At 51.4% G+C, this 24,043-nt stretch overlaps 10 protein-coding genes across 10 annotated transcripts; 7 read left to right on the forward strand and 3 right to left on the reverse strand.

Annotated features, from left to right (window-relative positions):
• Window positions 1–1,827: 1,827 nt before the first annotated feature.
• Window positions 1,828–3,711, reverse strand: LDX57_009999 (ferric reductase family protein; the record flags this gene model as incomplete). The annotated part of the gene is made up of 1 exon (XM_046091741.1): window positions 1,828–3,711. One exon carries the CDS (start codon window positions 3,709–3,711, stop codon window positions 1,828–1,830), a length of 1,884 nt encoding a protein of 627 aa, XP_045947718.1.
• A 2,435-nt stretch (window positions 3,712–6,146) lies between these two features.
• Window positions 6,147–7,432, reverse strand: LDX57_010000 (putative 2-deoxy-D-gluconate 3-dehydrogenase). Its single transcript, XM_046091742.1, has 3 exons — window positions 7,161–7,432; window positions 6,846–7,061; window positions 6,147–6,687 (listed from the first exon to the last, which is right to left on the reverse strand). The coding sequence occupies exons 1-3, from the start codon at window positions 7,281–7,283 to the stop codon at window positions 6,238–6,240; spliced, it is 789 nt and encodes a 262-aa protein (XP_045947719.1). The 5' UTR covers window positions 7,284–7,432; the 3' UTR covers window positions 6,147–6,237.
• A 1,299-nt stretch (window positions 7,433–8,731) lies between these two features.
• Window positions 8,732–11,152, forward strand: LDX57_010001 (Zn(II)2Cys6 transcription factor; the record flags this gene model as incomplete). Its single annotated transcript, XM_046091743.1, has 4 exons — window positions 8,732–8,874; window positions 8,981–10,281; window positions 10,339–10,661; window positions 10,709–11,152. The coding sequence occupies 4 exons, from the start codon at window positions 8,732–8,734 to the stop codon at window positions 11,150–11,152; spliced, it is 2,211 nt and encodes a 736-aa protein (XP_045947720.1).
• A 326-nt stretch (window positions 11,153–11,478) lies between these two features.
• Window positions 11,479–12,408, forward strand: LDX57_010002 (SDR family NAD(P)-dependent oxidoreductase; the record flags this gene model as incomplete). The annotated part of the gene is made up of 3 exons (XM_046091744.1): window positions 11,479–11,537; window positions 11,622–12,055; window positions 12,137–12,408. 3 exons carry the CDS (start codon window positions 11,479–11,481, stop codon window positions 12,406–12,408), a joined length of 765 nt encoding a protein of 254 aa, XP_045947721.1.
• A 341-nt stretch (window positions 12,409–12,749) lies between these two features.
• Window positions 12,750–13,999, reverse strand: LDX57_010003 (NAD(P)-dependent alcohol dehydrogenase; the record flags this gene model as incomplete). Its single annotated transcript, XM_046091745.1, has 2 exons — window positions 12,750–13,889; window positions 13,940–13,999. The coding sequence occupies 2 exons, from the start codon at window positions 13,997–13,999 to the stop codon at window positions 12,750–12,752; spliced, it is 1,200 nt and encodes a 399-aa protein (XP_045947722.1).
• Window positions 14,000–14,684: 685 nt separating this feature from the next.
• Window positions 14,685–16,071, forward strand: LDX57_010004 (D-mandelate dehydrogenase-like dehydrogenase; the record flags this gene model as incomplete). The annotated part of the gene is made up of 7 exons (XM_046091746.1): window positions 14,685–14,765; window positions 14,825–14,923; window positions 14,999–15,113; window positions 15,185–15,301; window positions 15,374–15,456; window positions 15,528–15,809; window positions 15,865–16,071. 7 exons carry the CDS (start codon window positions 14,685–14,687, stop codon window positions 16,069–16,071), a joined length of 984 nt encoding a protein of 327 aa, XP_045947723.1.
• A 279-nt stretch (window positions 16,072–16,350) lies between these two features.
• rpl17 (60S ribosomal protein uL22) lies at window positions 16,351–18,712 on the forward strand. Its single transcript, XM_046091747.1, has 4 exons — window positions 16,351–16,480; window positions 16,772–16,985; window positions 17,209–17,396; window positions 17,460–18,712. Exons 1-4 carry the CDS (start codon window positions 16,478–16,480, stop codon window positions 17,613–17,615), a joined length of 561 nt encoding a protein of 186 aa, XP_045947724.1. The 5' UTR covers window positions 16,351–16,477; the 3' UTR covers window positions 17,616–18,712.
• A 611-nt stretch (window positions 18,713–19,323) lies between these two features.
• LDX57_010006 (uncharacterized protein) lies at window positions 19,324–19,629 on the forward strand (the record flags this gene model as incomplete). Its single annotated transcript, XM_046091748.1, has 1 exon — window positions 19,324–19,629. One exon carries the CDS (start codon window positions 19,324–19,326, stop codon window positions 19,627–19,629), a length of 306 nt encoding a protein of 101 aa, XP_045947725.1.
• A 255-nt stretch (window positions 19,630–19,884) lies between these two features.
• LDX57_010007 (uncharacterized protein) lies at window positions 19,885–20,385 on the forward strand (the record flags this gene model as incomplete). Its single annotated transcript, XM_046091749.1, has 1 exon — window positions 19,885–20,385. The coding sequence occupies one exon, from the start codon at window positions 19,885–19,887 to the stop codon at window positions 20,383–20,385; it is 501 nt and encodes a 166-aa protein (XP_045947726.1).
• Window positions 20,386–21,714: 1,329 nt separating this feature from the next.
• Window positions 21,715–22,599, forward strand: LDX57_010008 (uncharacterized protein; the record flags this gene model as incomplete). The annotated part of the gene is made up of 1 exon (XM_046091750.1): window positions 21,715–22,599. One exon carries the CDS (start codon window positions 21,715–21,717, stop codon window positions 22,597–22,599), a length of 885 nt encoding a protein of 294 aa, XP_045947727.1.
• Between the last annotated feature and the right edge of the window lie 1,444 nt (window positions 22,600–24,043).

Raw genomic sequence — 24,043 nt, forward strand, 5'->3', positions numbered from 1 at the left:
GATGTACAAAAAGCTTCTTGAAGACCGTATGACTGCTGGTAACAATCACATTGATAAAAAAAAATTTTCTATCGCTATATCCGGATGCACATAAGCAAATCTTTATTGCAATTAATATCTGCAACGGTTTTAAAGAAGTAGAGCTTAAACCGTTTGATTCAAAGCATGTTCTCTCTACGCTTACTTTTCAACTACATACATCTACATCATCACTAGTTAAAGGCTCAATTTCTTTTGCTTTTCAAATTCCGCAAAATACTCACCAGCTAGATTGAAAGGTTCGAAGCCTGCAGAGCAGCTTTAATAGAAAATGACAGCTTTTTAGCAGTCTTATTGCGCATATTCAATATCTTGAGAAAGCAGCGCAAATGGCGATGCAAACTATTCTTTTTTTGCAGTAAGAAATTAGGGCCGTACGCGCTGAAAATGGACGACAACGTCAAAAAAAGACAAGAAGATGTGCTGAGATAGATAATGATCGCCTTCTTAATGTACAAGAAGATGAAAATCGCGTTCAGCAGCCTGATACACAGTTTAATGAGCAGTCTGCGAAATCTACTCCAGTGTCTCGTCGACGAGTTCCGCAGCGCTGTAGTGGATGTGGAACAGTCGGACATACAATTCGGAATTGCCCTAGTAGATGGCTATAATGTCATATATTTAATTAGTTAGATTTAATGGCGTTGGTGGTTGAAAAGCCCTAGGAAGTAGGAGTTTTGGTGGAAAGGGCGCGGCTCGGTGGTAGGCGCGGCTCGGTGGTTGAAAACGTTAGCTCCACCAGAAATGCTTATTCAAGTTCATCGTACAATGTGCAAGAGACCAAAAGAAATGAAGGCATAATGTGTTAAGCACACTCTGTACCCTGCAAGGAAGAATGCAAACCCCTCCATACCAATTTTCAATTGGGCTTCTTCATCTTTCTCCCTTGCCTCATTGATGCATCTTATCTTGTCTGGATATACCTTTCTACCCACTAAACCAAGGAGGATAATGCAGGACATTGAATTCAAATGAATAATAAATATAACATGGCTAATGCTGACTTTGCTTTCTATTCATACATCTCATCCCCTAAAAAAGAATGAATCAAGAAACAAGAGACAGACGTAGCTGGTCCCTAGAAGACATAATCTACGCAACATTCTATAGACAAAGAACCAGGATCAAATACCCCCAAAGGAGCAAGCTAGATATATTTTCCATATTTTTTTCTGTTCATTTTTTTTATTTAATTTTCTCTCTTCCCACTAAGTAGAAGTCTGTTCAAAACAAGTATTATGTGGTATCTCGAAACAATCAAAAGAGGAGTATAAACGCAGCGCAGGAACGACAAGTACAGGAGAAAAAGGTGAATATACATAGATCCATAATAGATGACAACAAAAGTCAAGAAAAGATATTACCTGCCTGATAAGACAATTGCAAAACGCATTTAAGGAGTTATGTATGCTTGTGTGTCCGAGACGTGCGTTAATAAAAAGTTCAGATCCAGATCATGCACTTCTCGTGAACGCCTTAAGATTCGTTGTCAAATGCAATGGTGCCAATAAAGAACAGGGAATATCAAAGCAGAAGAGGGGATGCAGAATTATGCCGGAGATCGGATGACATGATGTGCGAAAAGGGTGGTCGGTATCTGTACATCCATGAAGAATGAGACAATGGGAAAGGTAGATAAAAAAGTTATAAAGCATTTGAGAAAAAGCAATTTTAAACGAAGGTAAAGAAGGTACTAGATCTATGGCGGAAGGACGGAATAGAGAAAGAGTGAGAGATGAGAAAAGAAGAGAGAAAGCAGTAAAAGGTAAGGATTTTTTTATTGAGATTTCACCAGGTGAAAGCTTCTTCAGCAAAGTCAACCACAGCACCTTTACCGATACTCTCGCGAGCGGCGGCACGGACCTCATCTGCAAAGGCACCAGGCCCACAGACCGAGACCACGGTGGCACCCACACGGTTGGGAAGGACTTCGTCTAGAACAACTTGTGGTCGACATCTACCCGGGAACATCTGAACCGTGGCACTGGGAGAGACGATATCACGGCTGCTCTTAGGTTTCGAAACGAACAGTTTGATGGTGAGCATCTCACGACGGCCGGGGAGCCGTAGGATCTGGTCCATCCACTCCCGTACCCACGCAAGGTGATCGGTACAGCGGACAGACCAGATCAGGTAGATCTGCTGCGTGGCGACGCGGCCTTCGGAAGCACGGATGATCAGGTCTCGAACATGTAGCATGTGATGCGTGATGCCTGCACCGCCAGAAAAGAGCACGGCGGTACCGTAGCTGCCCATATTACATGCGTGCGATGCATACGGTCCCTCGATAAAGCCTGTGGTGTGAAGTACCTGGTTGGGCGCAGCAAGAGCCCTGTTGTACAGAGACCGCGTCATTCCCTTCTGAGCACCCACGATAAGGGACACGGAGGTGGGCTGCTTGCTATCCTGCATGTATTGGTCAAGGTCGACCATCGGTTGCTTCTCCAGAAGCGAGGGGCTCATGGAACCGCTGGACGGAGACTTGAAGGGCGAGTCCACGAGTCCGGACGTGGTCACGCAGCTAACCGGCTCAACCCAGGCGATCGAGAACGGGTGAGACATCCACTTGGAGATGCTTGGGATGTATGCATACACATGACCACCAGGGTTAATGTGTACGCGTTTGGGAAGATGGAAAGTCACTTTGCAGGCCTCGCCGGGAAGAGCCTCAACGACGAGTTTGGTGCATCCTTTCTTCCAAGAGCAATTGAGATACAGCAGTCGTGCAATCCGAGCGCATCGCTCAATCAGCCAAAGAGAACCAATTGCGAGCATCCAGGGTTTCTGCGGTAGCTTGTCCAGATCGATGTGCACGTAGACACCGAGGAAGGCCAGAAAAGCGGCAAGCTGATGGAGATGCAGGAAGGTCTCGTAAAAAGCGTGTCGAAGGGAAGACGGCGAGTGCGTGGCCAGAAAAGCCATGGCGACGGTTCCAACCAAGCCCCAGGCGAAGAAAGGCTCGTTAACCAGACGATGGGCCATATCTGAGATGCTGGTCTCAGCCGTTGCGTTCACGCCCCAGGCGATGGTGTGGACAATACTCTCGATCGCGACCATTCGGCCCAACCAACGGTGAAGGAGGTTATAGGTGTCAAAACTGATATGCAAAACGGGAATCAATGGATTGTTGCGGCCAGCCAGGATGAACAGAGGAACCATGTTCAGGACAGCGAGCGTCCCCGATCGTCCACGAAGTTCAGCCACTAGAGCTGCCTTCTCATTCACGGCGTAGTCCAGGATGGTGCAGTAGGCAATCTGGCTGATCAGGTACAAGACGATGAGAACGGTCTGGAACCGGGTTGGCAGAGTGCCCACATTGATAGCGGACGACAGCTGCAGCTCTCGATTGTGTCTCTTATTGCCCAATGGCGAATAGAGAACATATTTCTTCATGTTCGACCATAAACGCGATTCTTCAATACTCCAGAAAGCTTGTTGCCTTGCAGTTGCCGACAGGGAGCTGATGTGACGAAGATAGGAATGACTGATTTGAGCGACTCGACCGCAGAAAAGTACGACGCCTACCACCAATACCGATGTAAAGATAATACGCGTGAACAAAACATCTCGAGGAACATTGACTCCGCCTAGTCCTCGCGAGTATTCGTATACATAAGTTTCGTTCGACGTCGATCCATGGCTTCGCGCAACGAGGTCACTGACCTCGTCCATTGGATCTCGAAAATGGGTTGGTCTATTAAACGAGTCGTGATTTAAAGGTAGCGGGAATTGGGTTTGAGGGTTGAAACGTGCTGAGTTATTTGATGGAAGAGTCCAGACGGGCGATTCAATCCGATGTCAATAAAGATCGAGGTCAAGTATGCGGTATGACGAATTGGAGAATGTTTGACGGCTGGCGGGGAAACCTTTGGAATGGAAATGCCAGGAACACTGGGTGACGGGGACAATGGCCTTGTAACCCCGGTACTTATAAGAAAAATAAGCTGGTTGTGTGCGGGACAATGAACTTTCCCCGAGTTGTGTCGTTGCTTTGTCCAAATAATGCAAATAATGGAGATAGTCGCTTATTCAACAACACCCGTAGATGGTTCAATGGTAGCACTGGCTAATACCACAAGGAGGCGGACACCGCGGCAAAGTCGAGTAAATTCGATGTCTGAAATCTTAGAACTTGAGACCTAATCATATTACAGATGGTCAATAAGGTCAAGAACAGCCAGCCTCCAGATATCCTAAACGCTTACCTCCACTCTCCTACATGCATGATCGTACGACGAGGAATCCAGCAAGGGGCTCAAGAGACGCTCAGCGTCGCGAATGACGGAAATAGGCGCGAGGGCGACCGAACAAGAAACGAAGGCGAAAAAAAGGTCCAACTCAACAACAGACAAGTCTATCGATTGAGAGCAAATAAAGATCTTTCACTACCAGTATGAAGGAAGGAATGAGTGAATTTCAAGTCCCAACCCGAGTCGACCAATGGCGACTAGCGAAAAAAGGGGAGGGGATGAACGATCGTGGTCGTCGAACAGACCAAGTCAGTTAAAAGAGGGGAAAACCACAATCCAATAGATAAAACTATTCAAGATTTTGACAGGCAACGAGTGAATGGAGTGGAATATGATGTCAAAACCTCAAAAGGAAAGGACAATCTCAGAGCCAGCTGAATAAGTTAGTAGGGAAAGAATAGTAGGGCAGAGAAGAGAGGGAGGAAAAGACGAAAAAAGGGCCTCGAATGAAGATCCATGGAGCAGGATGAAACCTTAAAAGGCCAACAGGGAAGGGCCACCGCGGATCGGATCTCCAAGGCAGTATTTTCCTAGCGCGAGACTGCGAGCAACCTGAGCAAGACCGAGAAAAAATTCATGGCGACTTATGGCGTGGTCCCATCGGGAGGAGTTCATCTCGAGCGCCAAGGCGGGCGTCTGCGAGCTGATTTGAACCTATCGGGGCCTCTCCTAAGGGCGCTGACAGGGCATCGGTGTTTCCAAATGGAAGCGGACGAGTCGTTTAGCTCCAATTGGCGTGTCTTGGCAGGTTATTGAATATAAATAACCTTGGAAAGGACAGGGGGGGTTAGGTTTGGGTCCACGGACCCCCCCTAAGTGAATGGCGAATGCTAGTGCACCTCGGTCATTCAGTGCCTGCAGCAAATGCATGTTGTGAAGGTGTGCCTGAAGAAGGAAGCGCCCAGCCTACGCGCCCAGGACCCAGGGCTGTAAGCGGGTTGGTGAATTGTTTGGTTTTGCTTTTTCTCTTCAGGAACTCAGTCATCGCTTGATCTCGCCACTACCAAAGGCAGTCAGCCCCCGTTGCATTGGCTCTGAAGTTGCATTTGTGTGTTTCATGTTGGTCGAGTGGCCACGGATATTGGCCTGTCGATAGCAACTAGGCACTAGGCAGCATCGCGACCCCACCGAGGGAGCGCGAAAGGGGGCCGGGAGTGAACTGAGCCCTGCAGAAAGTAAGAGGGTTGCTGACCAACTTGAGTATTTGCATTCTGATTTCTCACCTTATGCGAGCCATGATCCAGAGTGAAACAATAGTTGGTCGCTTAGACTGGGGCGAGTCGCGAGAGTGAAAGAAGAAGAAAGTTTTTCTACTTTTTCTTGTTGGACGAGGGAAATTTCCGACCGGAAGGTGGCCAGTCACATGGCGGATCACGGGTCTCAGGCTAACGGTGGACTCGTTAATCTACTGCGATATTGCGATGGATCTCCTATTCCTCTTGGGAATTCTTTTCCTTGCTAACGGGCAACGGCTATATTGTCCTACCGACTCCGTTGCTCCGTAGTCCCTGCCCGATCCCATTTGGATTATATTATTACCTATTATTTGGACTTCTCTTCGCGAGACCTCCGCTTCACAACGTGGTTTTCCCTCCGAATAGATGCAGGGTGTCTCATTCATCTAAAGGATTCGATAGTTCCCTGGCTTTCTCGGCGCCTAGGGTCAGTGTTAGTAAGAGCCCCGAGCTTCCCTGGTGGAAATGAGGCCCGTAATCAATCCAGAACAGGGACTAGCACCGTGGTATGACAGACTAAAGCAAATATGACCTGACTTTTGCTCGCCTCCTGTGTCGATGTGTTGCTATTGGGAGGGCCCTGGGGCTCTTATCGGAGCAGCAGCATTCCGAGAAGGGAGATAACTAATCATAATATTTCATTGATCTATTCGTGTTATTTTAGTTCTCTTGAATTATATTTTCATGATGCAGGATTCGCTGCCATTTCGACTTCATCGTCCCATCCAACCGCCGTCGACGCAAATCACATCTCCTGAAACGTAACTGCTGGCTTGACTGGCCAGGAATACGACCACACCCTTGAAATCCTCGGGCTTGCCCCATCTTCCTGCAGGGATTCGAGCCATGATACCCGCGTTACGATTGTTATCGTTGATCAAAGCCACATTCATGTCGGTAGCGATGTATCCGGGGGCGATGGCATTGACGTTGATCCCCTTGGCTATCCACTCGTTAGAGAGCGCCTTGGTCAATTGCGAGATGCCGCCCTTGGACGCTGCGTATGCCGGCACGGTGATGCCACCCTGGAACGAAAGAAGCGATGCGACGTTGATGATCGAACCACGTCGTCCGGATGGGAACTCGGATTCATCCCGGGCCAGAAGATAAGCCCCAAACTCGCGACATAACGTGAAAACCGACGTCAGGTTGACTTGCAAGACCTAGAATCACCCCACGTTCTCAGTTAGCTTTCCAGTTCCGGACGAAAGGAGCTCATGCCCTGCGTCCACGCGCAACCCTATTGTCTAGAGTCTAAAATCAGGAGATGCTGGGGGAGGAGACCAAGAGGAAACGGGCCGTTGGCCGTTGTCTAACTCACCTCGTCCCAATCCTCATCCGGGAATTTCTCACTCGGATGGCGCCGTTGAATACCAGCACAGTTTAGCAGAATCTGCGGCTTGATTCCTTGACTCGTCAGAGCCGGGATCACCCTCTTGATTGCCTCTCGATCTGACAGCTCTGCCACGTGGATCCAAGCCTTTCGACCGAGGCGGTTGATAATGTCATCGCGAGTTGATGTGTTTGATTCGTCTCTCTATCCCGTTGCCGTTAGCTCCGTCTTTGCGTCTACCTATTTGGCCTGGCGGATACCCAAGTCAAATAACATAAATGCGTAGCTCCTAGACCAACTCACCTGGATTAGAACGATATCAGCGCCTGCCTCGGCAAGAGCCAGGGCCATGGCCTGTCCAATGCCTCTTGTACCGCCTGTGACGATAGCGGTTTGCCCGCTCAGCGAAAAGAGCGACGCAGCCATAGCGGGAGGGTATCAATCAAGCTAGGTAAATAATACAATTGTAGATCAGACGGGAGCTCTCAGCACTCTGCTTCTTCACGGCCGCGTTAAATATGAACTTGCCGCCAAACTATCAAGCAATGTTTCTGTGTTCAACAAAAGGAAAAAAGACCAAGGCCGGTTTCTGGTGGCCTGGCGAGCGGCAGCCACCTTAAAGCGCCTTCTCACGTGCGGGGCAGCCAAACGCATTTCCAAAAGGAGAGGAAGCCATAGCCGACGCGCACTTCAAAGGCCGATACCCCGCAGTCGGCAACGGAACCTTCCTCGGCGGTGTTCCGAGTGGCCACGTGAGGTGTTTGCGTACGGTATCGGCATGTTGATTACACATACTATACCCACCTCGATATCAGAGGATTCTGTCTACAAAGTATTGATTGATGGAGACTTAACACTGCCGGGATGGATGCATCTAAGAAATGTCTATCATTATCAATCAGAGGTCTTTACTGCAATAGGTCTGGTGAGTTAGCGCCAGCATGCCGGCAAATGTGCAACGTGGTGAGATCATGCTGCATGTATGTAGCCATGCTAGATTGATGATCACGGGCAGATAAGCTGGTTGAATGTCTGGCTTATGAGTTACTAGACAATTGGGCTTTAGGCTCACTACCGGCGTCTACTAGGTAGTTTCAATTCGAGATATCCATATACTATATCAACATGTCAAGAATATCCACCGGCGATGCAGCAGTATAGACTACCGACTACCTGCCTAGCAGAGACATAACCCCCAAAAGTCTAGGCAACACTGTTCTCTTAAATCCTATCTGCAAAGCCTCTGGATCAACTGACCAACAGGGGAAATGCCTCCTCAGTATCACTGATTCTTGGTACAGTATCTATCATGAATAATAACAACCGAAGATGAAGTGATCGTCCAGTACAGCCCCGTAAGTAATCCGTATGTACGGGCTGAGTAATACGAGGACATCCTTTCCATCTAGTAAAAGGAATTCCTTTTCTCCCCACGCTCTTTCCATTCTCGAATCATCCTTGACCGTTGGCTTGACGATTTGGAATAGGAGGCTTAGGATTAGCGTGCGTCTTTGTCCCAGGCCCCCAGCCTACGCCTTTTTGACTTAAAGCACGCTTCGTGTGGGGAACTTCGCTGATCCAACCCTTTCCAGGATAATATGGCAGTGCCCAGCTAAAGGTCGGACAGACGCGGAGAGAAAATAGAGAAAAGTGTCCTATCTTCACTCTGAATTCGGGTTACGCCGTAGATCGATTTTATCTTGTCTGACTGATCTTTACTCTTTCTTTCCTTATGGGTGAACCTTTCTCCTGCCTGCTTTTCTCCGCCCCAACCGTGTTTCTCTGCCAAGGCCGAGCTGCCAACGATGCTGTGATGAAAATGCCGCTTTCGTGCTACGTTTGCCTTTGAAATTGTCAGTTGAATTCATTGAACCATGCAGGAAGCGATGGATACCGATGAACAGTCTCCGCTGGAGAGTACTCCGGCGTCGAGGTCCAAGTCTCGCTCCGATCACTTGATGAAGCGCGTGTCCAGGGCATGCTTGCATTGTCGACAACGCAAATCCAAATGTGATCTGTAAGTTTGCTTCTAACATCGAATTTCATCAATCAGATCGACCCATAGTCCCCTTACCATCGATTTTCACTCGGTGGAAGAATGCCTAGACTGATTGAGACCACAGAGATAGTAGTGGCAGTCCGGGAGTACCGCCGTGTCAGCGGTGTATCCGAGATGGTCGAGAATGCGTCCTGGGCAGCTCGAACCGTGGGGGCCGTCGCATTCGCAAAAACAAATTAAAAAACTATACGCCGGACACCAGCCTAACCGCTCGAAGAGATTCGATTCTAGAAACAACCAGTCCCACCAATTCCGACAACCGCCAGAGCACGAATGGTTCCTATCCCGGTCCGGTTGTTTTTGTGCCTCCCAATCCCCCAACGACGACTTCAGCATCGGTGGACGACGAAGATGCGGCCTCGATCGGCTCCGTGCCGCGAAATCCGTCAGATGCGTGGCAGTGCTTGACTGGCATTGCTAAAAGGGGCGTGGACGATGCTAGCCCCGAGGCGGTCGCTGATCCTCTGCGTCCCGGCGCCAGTGGGTTCACTTCGTATAATGTACTTCAAAATAGCGGCGTTGCCGATTTTCAACCCACCGGTGGTATTCGAGCCTACAGACTCGTCCAAGCGCGATCCTTGGACCCAGGAACTGTATGGCAGCTGGTGGCTCGCTATGCCGAGAACTTTCACCCCTACCTCCCCTTGGTCCCGCGGAAATACTTTCACCGCAGCGCTTTGGATGCGTTTGCCAAGAATGAAAAACATTTGCTTACTGCGGTGCTGACGATCGCATCGAAGGATCTGGTCGAACGGCCCGAAATCCATGAATACTGCTCCAAATACATGCACGAATTGATATCGGGGATCGCTGCCGGAACCGACTGCGACGTGGAGGCCGTCGAGGCCCTGCTTCTTCTTGCGGAGTGGGAGCCTCAGGGCCTTCGACCTCGTATTGAGCGCGTGGGTCGCGGAGAAGAAGACCGAGCGGCCTGGATGCACGTCGGCCTTGCATTACGGTCGGGCTACTTCCTCGGGTTGGATCGGACGTCATTTCGTGGGGATTCGGGCGATACCGAGACAGAGGCCCGTCGGCGGCTGGCGTGGACGAGTTGCTACATCTCCGATCGACTCATTTCTGTTCGCATTGGACGTGCGTTTTGGTCGCGAGGGCCAGGGCCGATGACAGGTCTTGTCAGTCAAGACTTTCCTTCTTTGCAGCCGATGAAAGATGGGGACGAGGACTACGCCCGGATATTTCAGGCAACTCTTGACTTGACTCAGCTCTACGGAAACGTCCATGACTTGCTCTACTCCGGAATGCGGACCAGCAATCAGATGATGCTCATGGGAGATTATGTGAAGTACGTGGACGACTTCCGACTAGCGATTCTGCGGTGGAAGTCTCTTTGGGGCACGTTGTCTTGTAAGTGACCATTCCGGCGCCTATGGATCATTTGGCACTTAAACTAACACCCACCAGGCTCTACGCCGATGCAAGTCACACTACAATTATCATATGAATATCTAAGGCTGTATACCAACGCTTTTGCGTTTCAAGCAGCAATCTCCCAGTCATTGGTTTCGAAAACCAAGAATGACGATCAGTCACAAAGAGAACATCTGCGATCAACGTTCAACAACGTGGCCTCTATGCAGGACGCCAGGTTCATCTACGAGTCTGTGGATGCTGCCAAAGCATATTTGACCATTCTCGTTGACATGGTCCACCCGGAGAAGCATCTGCACTTCATGCCTCTTCGGTTCTACCTGTACGGCATCTATGCAGCCGTCTTCTTATACAAGGTGCGCGTTCCCTTCAAAGCACACAAGCAACAAGCTAACAAAGCCAGGCGCGCTCATTCGGCGTCATGCCACATTCCGAAGAATTGAATGTTCGGGACCTCGTCACTCGAACCACCGACGTTCTGAAACGAGCGAGTGCCGGCCCGGACGATATCGGTTCGCGGTACTCTCGACTTCTTGAGCTGCTTTGGCAGTCCAAGTCAACATCGATCTCATCACCTGCGGGAACACAGCAGAGTAGCGATCTCCGAATGCAGAGCAGCTCCCTTCAGCATCGCATGGCCGAGCAGGCCAACTACGTACACTTTAGCCCCGCGAATGACTTCTCCTGGTTGGATCTGGAAGCCGTCGGAGATTATGTCTCGGGCGACCAAATATCTGGCAACACGCTGGCATTCGATGCTTTTCAAAATCCCGACCCATTCCAAGATCGGTCGCAAACATGGCAAGTCCCGTGGTCAGGGGATATGAGCAGCAGTCTTCTGTTCTAGTTGTATTGTATTGTACATACATACAAGGAGGGTCTACTTCTATGGGTCAGACCAAGGCGTGGAACTGTTCCTTTTTGGGACATATGAATAGCCGGCCTTCGTCATTATTTGGCTCCAAACAGAAAGACATGCCGTGACCCCTTTGACCCCCCACTCGGTGCCCATGCGGGGCTGTGTGGGGGGGAGGACCATCGTCACTCGGAATCTTGTCCGGCCCTCACTTTCATCTCTTGCCGAGGGAGCGGAAATCGCTCCTCACCTTTTATGACCACATAGACTGTCGCAGACAAAATCGAATCCAAGGAATCCGGAACTCCTTTGCAGCCATGGCGCAGCTTAATGAGATCCGTGGCCGTTTGGCCTTGATCACCGGTGCCTCAGGCGGGTAAGTGATTTTCCCATCCGTTAATTTACCCGCAACGCCGTGACGATCAGATCCGGGATGATACTAAGCGCCCGTTTTGAATAGAATCGGGGCAGCCTGTGCGCGCCAGCTGGCCGAGCGAGGGGTGCATCTCGCCCTAACATACTCCTCCAATCTAACTGCCATCACGGGTCTCGTGGACGAGCTCCGTTCCAAACATGCCGGCGCCTACGCCCTCCGTATCTCCATCCACCAGGTCGACGTCGCCTCGGCCGACCAGATCCAGGACATGTTCCTGCAGATCGACAAGGAGCATGGCCAGCGACCGGACATCCTGATCTCCAACGCCGGTCACGGCAAGCGCATCCCGCAGGTGTGGGACATTCCTCTCGAGGAATTCGATTACACCATCAATGTCAACCTTCGGGCCTCGTTCATCCTGGTTAAGGGAGTCGTCGAACACATGAAAGACCAGCGCTGGGGTCGCATCGTATTCATGTCCTCAATTGCGGCACAGGGGGGTGGGATCAACGGATGTCGTGAGTTCCCTCACCCCTCTCCCTCAAAGCTCCAAGGGTAAAATCTTATCTTCCCGGTCCAGTAACTGACAAAATAACTAGACTACGCCGCCTCAAAAGGCGGCATGACCGGAATGATGAAGAACCTGTCCACCCGGCTGGCTGAACACAACATTAGCGTCAACGACGTCGCGCCCGCCATGATCGGCGACACGGGCATGATTCCCAGTGCGCAGGCCATTCCGGAGGTTGCGGCGGGTATTCCGCTCGGTCGGCTTGGGGTTCCTGAGGAGGTTGCGAATGTTGTGACGATGCTGGTGACGACGGGGTATATGACTGGACAGAGCTTGTTGTTGGGGGGAGGGTTGAAGTAGAAATAGTCTGGTGGCATTGTATGCTCGTGTTAGTGTAAGCCTATATGGTTTGATGATTTATGACTGAATATGAATATATTCCCCTCTAGATAATATTTGGCTGCGTATGTCTAAATAGGACATGGTAAATTGTAAGTAGCTCATATGATAGAGATGAACCTACTTATATGAATATAACCATAACATCATAAATTCAATCCAATTTTAATTTCATGTCGTCAACATCACCGTATACACCCCCTCCCAGTCTATACAAAATACACCACCCACCTACCCCCAACCAGATCCACATAATAGATATCTACAGTTACCCTCCCTCAGATCCAAGAATTGACATAGCTCTAACTCTCAATAACAACCTTAACAACCGGCCTCCCTACCTCATCAACCCCCTTCCCCGCCAACCCAAACGCCCTTTCCCCCTCCCTCAACCCCAACCGATGCGTCACCACCTTCTCCTCAACGACCCCGAACCGCCCGCTCGCCATCAGCTCAATCGCAGCCGGATAAGCATGCCCATCATACCGAAACACCCCAATGATATCGACCTCGCGCAACGCCGCCGCCCCCACGGGCACCGTCTGCACGGGGTTCCCCATCCCGATTTGCACGAGCACGCCGCCCGGCGCGGACGCGTAGATCCCCGCCTGCACGCACGCGGGCACGCCGGTGCAGTCGTAGACGCGCGCGAACCCTGCCCCGACGGAGTGGGTGTCTTTGAGGGAGGCGGCGAGGGTTTGGGCGTTGGTGAGCGCGTAGGCGGTTTGTTCGGCGACCGGGGCGTCCGGGCCCGGTGGGGGCGTGGCTGGTTTGGGGATGAGGGTTGTGCGGAGGTTCAGGGTTAGGGAGTCGGCGATGGCGAGGCGCGAGGCGTCGATGTCGGCGATCACGATGGTCGAGAAGGCGTTTTGCACGGCCAGGGCCGACGCGAGGAGGAGGCCGACGGCGCCGGCGCCGAAGATGAGCGCTGACGATCCCGATGCGTCGTCTAGCTTCTGGGCCGTTTGGAGGTCCGCGGCGCTAGGGGGTCGGGAGCGCCGGATGGCGTGGAGGCATACGGCGAGCGGCTCGACGAGGGCGCCGCCGGCGTAGCTCACGTTGTCCGGGAGCTTGTGGCACATGGCGGCTGGGTGGGTGGTGAGTTCCATGAGGGTGCCGTCGAGATGGGGGTAGACTTTTGCGGAGCTGCGGAATTGCATGCCGGGGCAGATGTTGTAGCGGCCTTGTTGGCAGAGGAGACATTGGCGGCAGGGCAGGCCGACTTCGAGGGCGACGCGGTCGCCGACTTTCAGGGTCGTGACGTCCGGTGCGACGGCTGTTACGATGCCCGAGGATTCGTGGCCCAGGCACATGGGCGCGCGGACGACGAAGTCGCCATTGCGGCCGTGGTTGTAGTAGTGCAGGTCAGAGCCGCAGAGACCGGTGGCGCGGATGGCGACTTGCACTTCTGAGGGGGCGGGTTGGGAGACGGGTTTGGATTCCTGGAGGGGTTAGTTAAGGGTTATTGCATGATGTATAGGAGTGGGTTTACCAGGCGGAGGTCTTTGGCGCCGTGGAGGACTAGTGCCTCGCAGGTAGTAGATGCGGTCATTGTGTCTGGGGAGAGGGTAGATACGACGGTAGAGAGAAGAAAGGAGAAGGGAGAGGAACAGGATAATGAACCGGCGTCATGCGGAGGCGCAACTGAGTCTGTCTGGCCATATTTAAGACAGTAGAAGATAACAGAAGCATCGCTGGTTATCGGAAAAGCGACGTGGGGTTGGACAAACACGGATTCTCTCCGCGTCGGTTATTGAAGTCAATAGCCGACATTTACGGTACGAGTACATATTTTACCTGTTGACACCTACACAGGTGGTTCACAAAAAACTCGTGAAAAAGTGCTCAAAGGCTGAATTGATAGTGTATGGACATATTCACGGTCTATACGCAATCATTGATCCGTAGAATTCCCTCAGACACAATGCTGTATCCGAGGTATAGTTACTCTACCTACACCGGTAGTATGACATAGATAGCATAATACAAATACATACAAGCCCGAAGAACCGCCGACCCCCCACGCCAGAAACATCGCAATCAATCGACCCTCTTGACCAGATTTCCAACCAAATCATCATAAATGGTTCGGTAACCGGACATTTCTCCTGTGTCATTTCCTGCTCCATTTGGTTTTCCTTCATCCTTCAATTCTTCCTCTGTTTCCCATTCTCTACCTATCCTCGCGTTTCTCTATACTCCCCGTATCCTGCATCCAACCCCGCGTCTCTGACATCATGCCCTCCGCATTGCTGATCGGTGCCATTACCCACGCCCGCAAGGAGTGGGAGGACCTCTCGTCGCTGTTGACGCTGAAGGTGAGATATCCTTGTTTCACGTTCCTCGCTCTTTCTTTTTTCTAATGGAAGGATAATAGGAATTCCCCGAGGGAACGCGCGAGGATTTCATTCGCAATTGCAAAGACGGGCAGTACGATGATGTGCTGGTGATTTATCGGTCCAATGCATCCACCAAGGTAGGATGAGAAGTCCAATGATGTTATGGAAAACCTCTGGTAGCTAATTCATGCTCAATGGGGGTATCTCTCTAGTTCACCGGCCCCTTCGACGCAGAACTACTCTCTGTCTTACCCAAGTCTCTGAAATATATCTGTCATAACGGCGCCGGGTACGATAATGTGGATATCCCGGGGTGTACGCAACGCGGTATGATCCCTTATTTTATACTTCTGACACAGCAACGTGAAGCAAGTGTCTTTACTGACTTTTCAATCTAGGGATTCTGGTCTCTAGCACGCCTGTCGCAGTTAACCATGCGACGGCCGACGTGGGCATTTTCCTTATGATTGGCGCTTTGCGACAGGCTTACGTGCCGTTGGCTGCTCTGCGGGCTGGTATGTCCTCTTTCTGCTCCCTACCTGACCTCTCCACTGTGGGTTGATCGATGAAAACTGACCACGCAACAGGCCAATGGCAAGGAAAAGCGACTCTGGGCCGCGATCCTCAAGGCAAAGTGCTAGGAATCCTTGGTATGGGAGGCATCGGTCGGGTAAGTACCTCTCCTCTCTTCCTTACGAGACAGAAGGGGGGAAAGAAATCCCAACTAACCCAACCGACTAGGAAATGGCCAACCGCGCAAAAGCCTTCGGCATGAAGATCCACTACCACAACCGATCCCGACTGTCGCCTGAGCTAGAAGACGACGCTACATACGTGTCGTTCGACGAGCTTCTGGCGACCTCAGACGTACTGAGCTTGAACCTGGCCCTGAACGCCAAAACCCGACATATCATTGGCGAGAAGGAGTTCCAGAAGATGAAGGACGGGGTTGTGCTGGTCAACACGGCCCGGGGCGCGCTGATTGATGAGAAGGCGCTGGTGACGGCGTTGGAGTCGGGCAAGGTAAGCATTGCCCAGTATACATACCCCAGACTAATCTAATGGTATCTACTACTAGGTCTTGTCGGCGGGATTGGACGTGTATGAGAACGAGCCGGTCGTGGAGCAGGGGCTGGTTGACAACCCTCGGGTGATGCTGTTGCCGCATATCGGAACCATGACATACGAGACGCAGAAGGACATGGAGTTGCTGGTGTTGAATAACTTGCGCTCGGCGGTGGAAAAGGGCGAGATGATCACGTTGGTACCGGAGCAGAAGTCGTAGAGGTAGATACAAATAGACAGGATAGGGAATAGAGATTTTTTGTATTGAATGTCATTTGAACTAGAGGGGCATATTGTGATCTGACCAGCTAGTCAGTGCTGTAGACTGTTGTAGAGATGACAGGAACTATTATTAGTACAGAGTCGAGAACAGAGGACGGAGTGGTGAAGCATGCTGAAGAGAAGGAGACTTGGCGGCGATCGAGGGTTCTGCCGGGCGGTGAGGTACTCAACTACCCAGCACAGCCTAGCGTTAGGGCTCGCTTAGGGCCCCGAGCGCCAAGAGCGAAAAAGCGCACCACAACGAGACGAGCCTCGCGATCTCAAGTTCCAGTGGCCGCCGAAAGAAAAGCGACAAAACTTCTCACCCGACATCGAGGACCACCCCGCCCGGCAACCACATCAAGATGGTGAGTGCTATTTTCGCTGATGGTTTATGGTGATGAAGACATGGGCCCGAATGAGACGAAATTCTTGTCCCTCTGCCCCGTTGTGATCCCGATCCTTGTTCGATCTTCCAATCCCAATATTGGCGACGTCGATATGTTCCGAGAGAGAGCGAGAAAGAGAGAGATGAATAAAACTTTTCGGTCCTTTGTCATCCACCGCCATGATTACCACCACGAAAGCTTGTCAATTGCGTTGTGAAGGAAAAGATATCGGGGACATGTTATGCTGATTTGGGATTTGTCGTTTTTCAGGTCCGTTACGCTGCTCAGGAGATTCCGGCCGCTAAGAGCGCCCGCGCCCGGGGCTCTTACCTGCGTGTCAGCTTCAAGAACACCCGCGAGACCGCCCAGGCCATCAACGGCATGAAGCTGCAGCGCGCTCTCACCTTCCTCGGCAACGTCACCAACAAGGCCGAGGCCGTCCCCATGCGCCGCTACGCCGGCAGCACTGGTCGCTGCGCTCAGGGTGAGTGATGAAAACTCTTTACGATGCGATGGATACGTCTGGTTCGAGGTCACGAATTGAAAAATGGATGAATGTCGGAGAAGATAGAGGAGGACTTGTGCTGGAAATCGAGCCGATATTATGGAAACTACTGGGGACTTGGGAAATTTGTGGACTACCAGACGGGACAATCCAGACGCAGGGAAGGAACATATCGGCTGACAAGTTTTCTTTTACTTTACAGGCAAGCAGTGGGGTGTCAGCAAGGCCCGCTGGCCCGTCAAGTCCGCCGAGTTCCTGATCGACCTCCTCAAGAACGCCGAGTCCAACGCCGACACCAAGGGTCTCGACACCGGCAACCTCATTGTCAAGCACATCCAGGTCAACCAGGCTCCCAAGGGCCGCAGACGTACTTACCGTGCCCACGGTCGTGTATGTGTTCTCATCCGGTAAAATCTGATCGAGCACCGAAGGCTGACTCGGATTTTCTTTTAGATCAACCCCTACATGACCAACCCTTGCCACATCGAGCTGATCCTTACCGAGGGTGAGGAGTTCGTCCAGAAGGGCCCTCACGTTGTCAAGCGCGAGGAGGCTCGCCTCAGCTCCCGCCAGCGCGGTGCTGAGATCCGCCGTGCCATCCAGGCATAAGCGGTTTGTGGGTGTCGGGGGGAAAGTAGTAAAGTAGTCGGAAAATGAATGGGAAAGCCGGAGTTTTCTGTTGTACGGAACAAATACCTGGTCACGGAAGGAATACAAAAATTAAATTTTTGCCAAAAATTCGAATATCACGGGCACCGATGATGATTCTCGGCTCGTAACTGTCTTGTTATGAACGTGTTCCTTGCGTCTTGACTCTTGTTCCGACCTTCCCTCTGGTTTTGCCTCTGGACTTGGAGAAGAGCCGGGCAGTCTTTTGCACGTCGCCCACGGCTCTTTACGACGAACGAATGTCATTACCGAGGTACAACCTGACCCGGTACTCTTCTCATATACTTCGAAATACTATTGAGCGTCTCTTTTTTTCATGAATGGGTTACGGAATCATTGTCTACGATCTTGACTGGGTGCGCTGATGCCAGGACTATCTAACCTGTCCACCTCTTGGCTGGGTTATGGGGAATTGCATCCCTCAGCCCTATCGTAATCGTAGGTAGTCACTGGATGATCCTCGATCATAGTTATGCGGTCGAGATTGGCCTGCCCATGGGTAACCCGACAGGATACCTAGCACTGCGTACAACACTCGGACTTATACCCACCAGTCTTGTCAGCCAGTTGCATAGTGTCCGGCCAACAGCGACTGGTCTGTAAGGCCAAGGGTGGCTGTGCTTCCATGCAACGCTGGCCACGAGACCCGGACAGACTGCGAGGACTCGTTGCTTTTTGAGCTTAATGAAAGTCCACGAATAATGTCCCTAGAGATAGAATGTAACAAGTACCCACAAAGACTGATGACGATGTAAGATCTTTAAAAGTCGCTTGGAAATAAAGTATATATACGTATGCCGATGTGTCAACGATCGCATTTGCCTGGATCGCCGCGCAAAGTCCCAGGCATCACCATTCCTGACGAATGGAGAAGGGTTCGGCCAAGAATCAGGACGATCTAAGGATAGAAAAAGGGCTTGCGTGTCGTCGGGTTTGCCACTTTGATGGTCTGCCTAGAACTGGAACGGACGCTGGAACTGGAACCTGGGGGCCTGAGGGGAGTCCTCCTTACCTAAGCGCTGTTTATCATTCGGACAAAGCACCTCCTCATCTGCGCTTTCTTTCTTTTTTTCACATCCGTCGGCGGAATCGGTCTTTGTTTTTTTATTGGTCTTTTATTTCCATTCGGCATAATGAAACGGATATTTGGTTCCTTTAACAAGCGGTCCAGTAGGTCGTCCTTGTCTTTGCGACATCTAATCAATCGATCGATCTAACGGTTACTCATCGTCCAGACACAGCGTCCTCGCTGGACGGCCCCGCGGCGTACCCTGACGACTCCCCTGAGGGCGTTATCTTAAGAGAAGTGGTTCGTATATCTTCTCAAGCAGATTGAGAGTATAGATTGTGATCACAACCCGCTAACACTTGTGGTGATTGATAGAATGCCTTTTGCGAAGCGGGCGCCGGCCCCGGCAATTCCGTACGTACTCTATCACAATAGGGGAACCCCCTCCTTAGCCAATGCAAGGCAGAAGGCTTACAGTCATGATTACAACAGCAAAGTACCGAATTCGTTCATCTTCCTGGTATCGTCGAAAGCGCCGAGTCCAGCCCCAATGCCGCCCGCGAAGCCGCCCATCGCATTCGCAAGTTGCTCTCCGACACGGCCGCCACCGCGCCGGCCAATGCGCAGTATAATGCGATCATGCTGATTCGCATCCTCATCGATAACCCCGGTCATACGTTTACGCGCAATATCGATGCCAAATTTGTCGCGACCGTGAAGGATCTCCTGCGACAGGGGAAGGACCCGAATGTGCAACACTTCCTCCGGGACACTCTGGATACCTTTGACACCCAGCGACCATGGGACGAGGATTTGACGCTGCTTCTGCAAATGTGGAGGAAGGAAAAGACGAAACTCACAAGATCCAATAGTGGGGTATGTGAACCTATTGGGAGTTCCCGGCAACACCGTGAATACCTTCAAATGGTCAAAACCAAGCGCTAACTTTTCTTTTGGATATAGAGCACATGGCGTTCGCAGACTTCGCCGCAGCCTCAGGGTCCTCGATCGAATTACTTTAACATTCGACAGAATAATGCATCGCTTCCGCCCCCGGACGAACTTGCCGCACGTGTGTCCGAAGCTAAGACGTCGGCGAAGCTCCTGATCCAGTTTGTGCAGTCAACCCCGCCGGCAGAGTATCTGGAGAATGAGCTTATCAAGGAGTTCTCCGACCGGTGTCGGGTGGCTGCTCGTGCTATGGAGAAATACATTCACTCCACGGACCCGACGCCTGACGAGGATACGCTGATGACGTTGATCGAAGCGAATGATGAACTATCGGTAGCTCTATCGAAACATCAGCATGCTATTCTCAAGGCTCGCAAAACCATGGGCCAAGCCGGGAGCCAGTCGCCTTCTTCGTCCGACGATACGTCGGCGTCGGGGGCATTGCGGCCGGTTCCTCCACCACCCCCTGTATCACAATGGCAAACGCAGAGTCCTCCTGGACCCTCCGCGGCACCGGTGCAACCACCTGCAGTGCCGATGATGACCCCTGCAGCAGGGTTCCCACCGTCGACAAACAATGGCGCGGGACAGCATGAGTATCGGTCCGAGGATTTCCAGGTCCAGAATCCCTTTGCGGACAACTTCAGTTCTCCTATGAACGCACCGACCCATGCCGAAACTTCACGGATGGATGGGCCGTCCAACGACTGGTGGAGCGACCCCCAGCAACGGCCTATCCAGCGAACCTGACGGCTTTTGAGCGCTGCTTGGCATTATTTCCCTTTCGTCTTGTGTCCATTTTTCTATTTATATTTCCTCCCCTTGATTCTTTACATATCTGTTATCCCTCTACTGTCATTGGGCGACAGGACGAGTGAATGTCTTGCCACGATTTTGTATAACCGTACCCTCCCTGTTATTTCGATTCCTATGATACCTCTTTTGCGGATCAATACTCATTGAATATTTTTTGCCTGAATTATACATCTCTTCTACTATTTCTTCATTCTTTCTTGTATGTATAACTCTCTGGTAGGCGGTTTGGACGGGACAGAAGTACCTATCCGGCTGGTGGGACGATCAAATAAGGCCCGTTCGGAAAAGTTTCAAGCAACTATTGAGGGCTTAGATGGAGTTCAGTATCTCCTCCGTAAGGCCGAGCCCATACACAGACTATTGACTTATGGCTGATCTTTTCCAGGAAATGCGACCGATCAGAACGGTCATTAAACATAGGAGACTCCAGGACCACGATGGTGCTGTAGCGGGTGGGGCGAAATTGGCCCAAGGAGGAGAAGTCCAAAATCACATATATGAAATATATTAACGGATGAACCAGACAGGATCAATCACAGAATCGGAGACAGACGAGGGTAATTAAGCCAGGAACCGCGCATGGTTTCACTTGGGGCTAAACCAGGCGCCGGCTTAATGAAGCTGAAACCCTAAGAGTGCCAAGCATCCCGGACCTGCTCCTAAGCTCCTCTTCGATCCTCCACTTTTGTTTCACTCCAATTAAGGTGAAACTCCACGCGCCGTGCCCGTCACAATTCACAGGCGCTGACGCTCTTGGCAGGTCTGTCCGACTCTGTCGGCTTCTCGCCGATGCTGGTTGCCAATCCCTCCGGCGGGTTAGTGAACTGTCAGTCTCCATCTTTTCAAACGCCTTGACCGACATCAGTTATACCGCCGTTATTTCGGTGGAGTTGGACCAGGGCCTGAATCAGGGAAACTTGGTCCCTGGTCAGGACTAGAGTCTTGTTTCACGATCCTTCGTCCGATAGTTATGGAGCTTACCCTAGTCAGCCGTCATCCGAGAGTGACGGGAACTTGGTATATAGGCATGGAGGAGGAACCCTCGCCTTGACTCTTTTTTCTTTTCTTTCTTCTTTCTCTTAGCACGCAGGCTTGCCTTGTCTTCTTTCATTCCACATTCTCTTACACCTTTGGTCCGTGACCAATCCCATTCTTTCAAACTTTCATTCACTCTTTATCTTGACTTCCGGTATACTGGTATACCTTGTCTTTCTCTGTCAAACCACATTCTCTTCGAAACAAACCACTTTTTCACCTTTCAAAATGAAGACCACCGGATCTATCCTCGCCGTCGCCGGCCTTGTCTCCATGGCCAACGCCCACGGTTTCGTCACCAGCCCCAAGCCCCGTATGCCCGGCTCTGCCATGCAGTCTGCTTGCGGTCAGCAGGTCAAGACCAACCAGGAGTCCGACAACTACGGCAACATCCAGGGTGAGCTCCAGGTCGCCAGCGGCCAGAGCGACTACGACGCCGCCAAGTGTGACATCTGGCTCTGCAAGGGTTACAAGTTCGCCGACAACAAGGACAACGTCTACTCCTACAAGGCCGGTGAGAAGATCAACTTCGAGGTTGACATCCGTGCCCCTCACACCGGTGTTGCCAACGTCTCCGTCGTCGACACTGCCTCCAACTCCGTCATTGGCAGCCCCCTGATCTCCTGGGACGAGTACGCCTCCACCGCCTCCGGTGTCAAGGACGACGAGACCAGCTTCAGCGTCACCATGCCCGACGACCTCGGCAGCAAGTGCTCCACCGCCGGTGACTGTGTCCTCCAGTGGTACTGGTTCGCCGAGTCCATCGACCAGACCTACCAGTCTTGCGTTGACTTCACCCTTGGTGGCTCCGGCTCCTCGGGCTCCTCCGACTCCGGCTCCAGCTCCAGCTCCAGCTCTGCTGCCGGTGCCGCCTCTACCACCGCCCCCATTGCCATCACCACCACCCCCAGCACTGGTAACCAGGTTGTCTCCAGCGCTGCCCCTACCACCCTGGCCACCAGCGTGAAGCAGGCTGCCACCACTGAGGCCGCTCCCGTTGCCACCACCGCTGCTGCCTCCGCCTCCACCTCCATCCCCAAGGACGGCACCGCTGAGGAGCAGCTGACCTACGTGGCCAGCATCTTCAAGGCTCTCCTCAACTACGCCAACTAGATCATTTGATCTGAATTAATTTATCTTTACCCGATATACCTTGTGCATGTGAAAAGGGGGGTGAAGATGGAGAGGAGCAACTAGGTGATAGAACTTTTCTAGACCCAAAATAGAAATTTTCCTTTTTGCCTGCTACCTAATCTATATTTTAATCCACTCTTATGTTCGACCTTGGCTCTCCAGTCTCCATGTTTAATCTATCTGCCTGAGTCCCGACCGTATGACTGGCAGCGTAAATAATAATAATCAGTTTGCCTGTTACCACTTGCCAACGGCTTCGTAGTTAGTAGTTCTACTAGTCAGATTCCCGATCGCTAATTTCCGAGTTAATCTACTTTAATTAATGCTGGCTTCTCGGCCCTATACTAGCTTTCTAGCACTCTCTGGGCGCTTTAGGTCTATTCTAAGCTTACTCTGGTGTTTTTCCCACGGGGATGTCGTATTCGTACTTTGTCTATGTCTTGGTCTTGGTCTTTTGTACTTCTGTACGGGGGTACTCAGACACAGAAAGAGAAAGAGAGAATCCAACGGTTTAGACGTCTTCTATAGAGTCCATGGATGACCAAGTAATAAGAACGGTTCACCTGTTCGAGGGTTTCTTTTCTTTACTTTACTTTTCTTCTGCCTAGTGCTTTCCACTGTCAATGGCAAAACTCCGAGTGGAGGCTTAGTAGTTATTAATCTAACCGTACGTCTGACCTCGGACTTTTCTTTCCATGGTGTTTACCGCATGTTCGTGACGCAGTTTGTTCACCCCACCTCCATGAGTTTCTACTGTGGAAGATTGATATGCCTGAGGTTATATCGTCAAGTTTTTCGCTATATGCCTTCTAACCACCTTCTTTAGCGCAGTTTGTTGTATTCATCCATTCGGGTCATCATGGTTTGACTCTTCTATCCAGCAAGCACGCCAACATACTCTGAAAGGGCATCGCCCTGCAATATTGACTTGACTGTTATGACATTAGTTGATGCACTTAGGCTTTCGACTACATAGGTGAAGTTCCTCACCTCTCGCGCCGCGGACTTCTATGCTCAGTTCCCCATGCAGCCGCGCAACCCAGGCTCCGGGGAGTAATCAGGCCCGACAACTACCAGACGTGGATCTCTGGCCCCGAGGCCAGGTCCGGAGAGGCGTATGTCCTGCTGACGAAGTATGGTCGTGGCGACTACGAGACTGTCGGGACAGGTGTGCAGACTGTTTCGATATCCTGGCGGATCTGGGCCTCACGGGACGTAGATATTCCGTGGAGGATATCTGGTCTGGGAATGCGGCTATGGTGAAGACGGGGGGCAGTATCTCGGTGGAGTTTGGAGAGGGGGAGATGGTTTTTGCAACTGAAGAGATGGTAGATTTGGAAGTGCTTGTCGTTGCGGGGAGTCTCGAGGAGAGGAATGGGGAACAGTTAAGTTAGTCTAGTCCATTTAGGTATTCCTAATCTAG

The sequence above is a fragment of the Aspergillus melleus genome, assembly GCF_016097325.1.
Source record: "Aspergillus melleus strain CBS 546.65 chromosome Unknown contig6, whole genome shotgun sequence".
In the NCBI taxonomy this organism is placed as follows: Eukaryota; Fungi; Ascomycota; class Eurotiomycetes; order Eurotiales; family Aspergillaceae; genus Aspergillus; species Aspergillus melleus.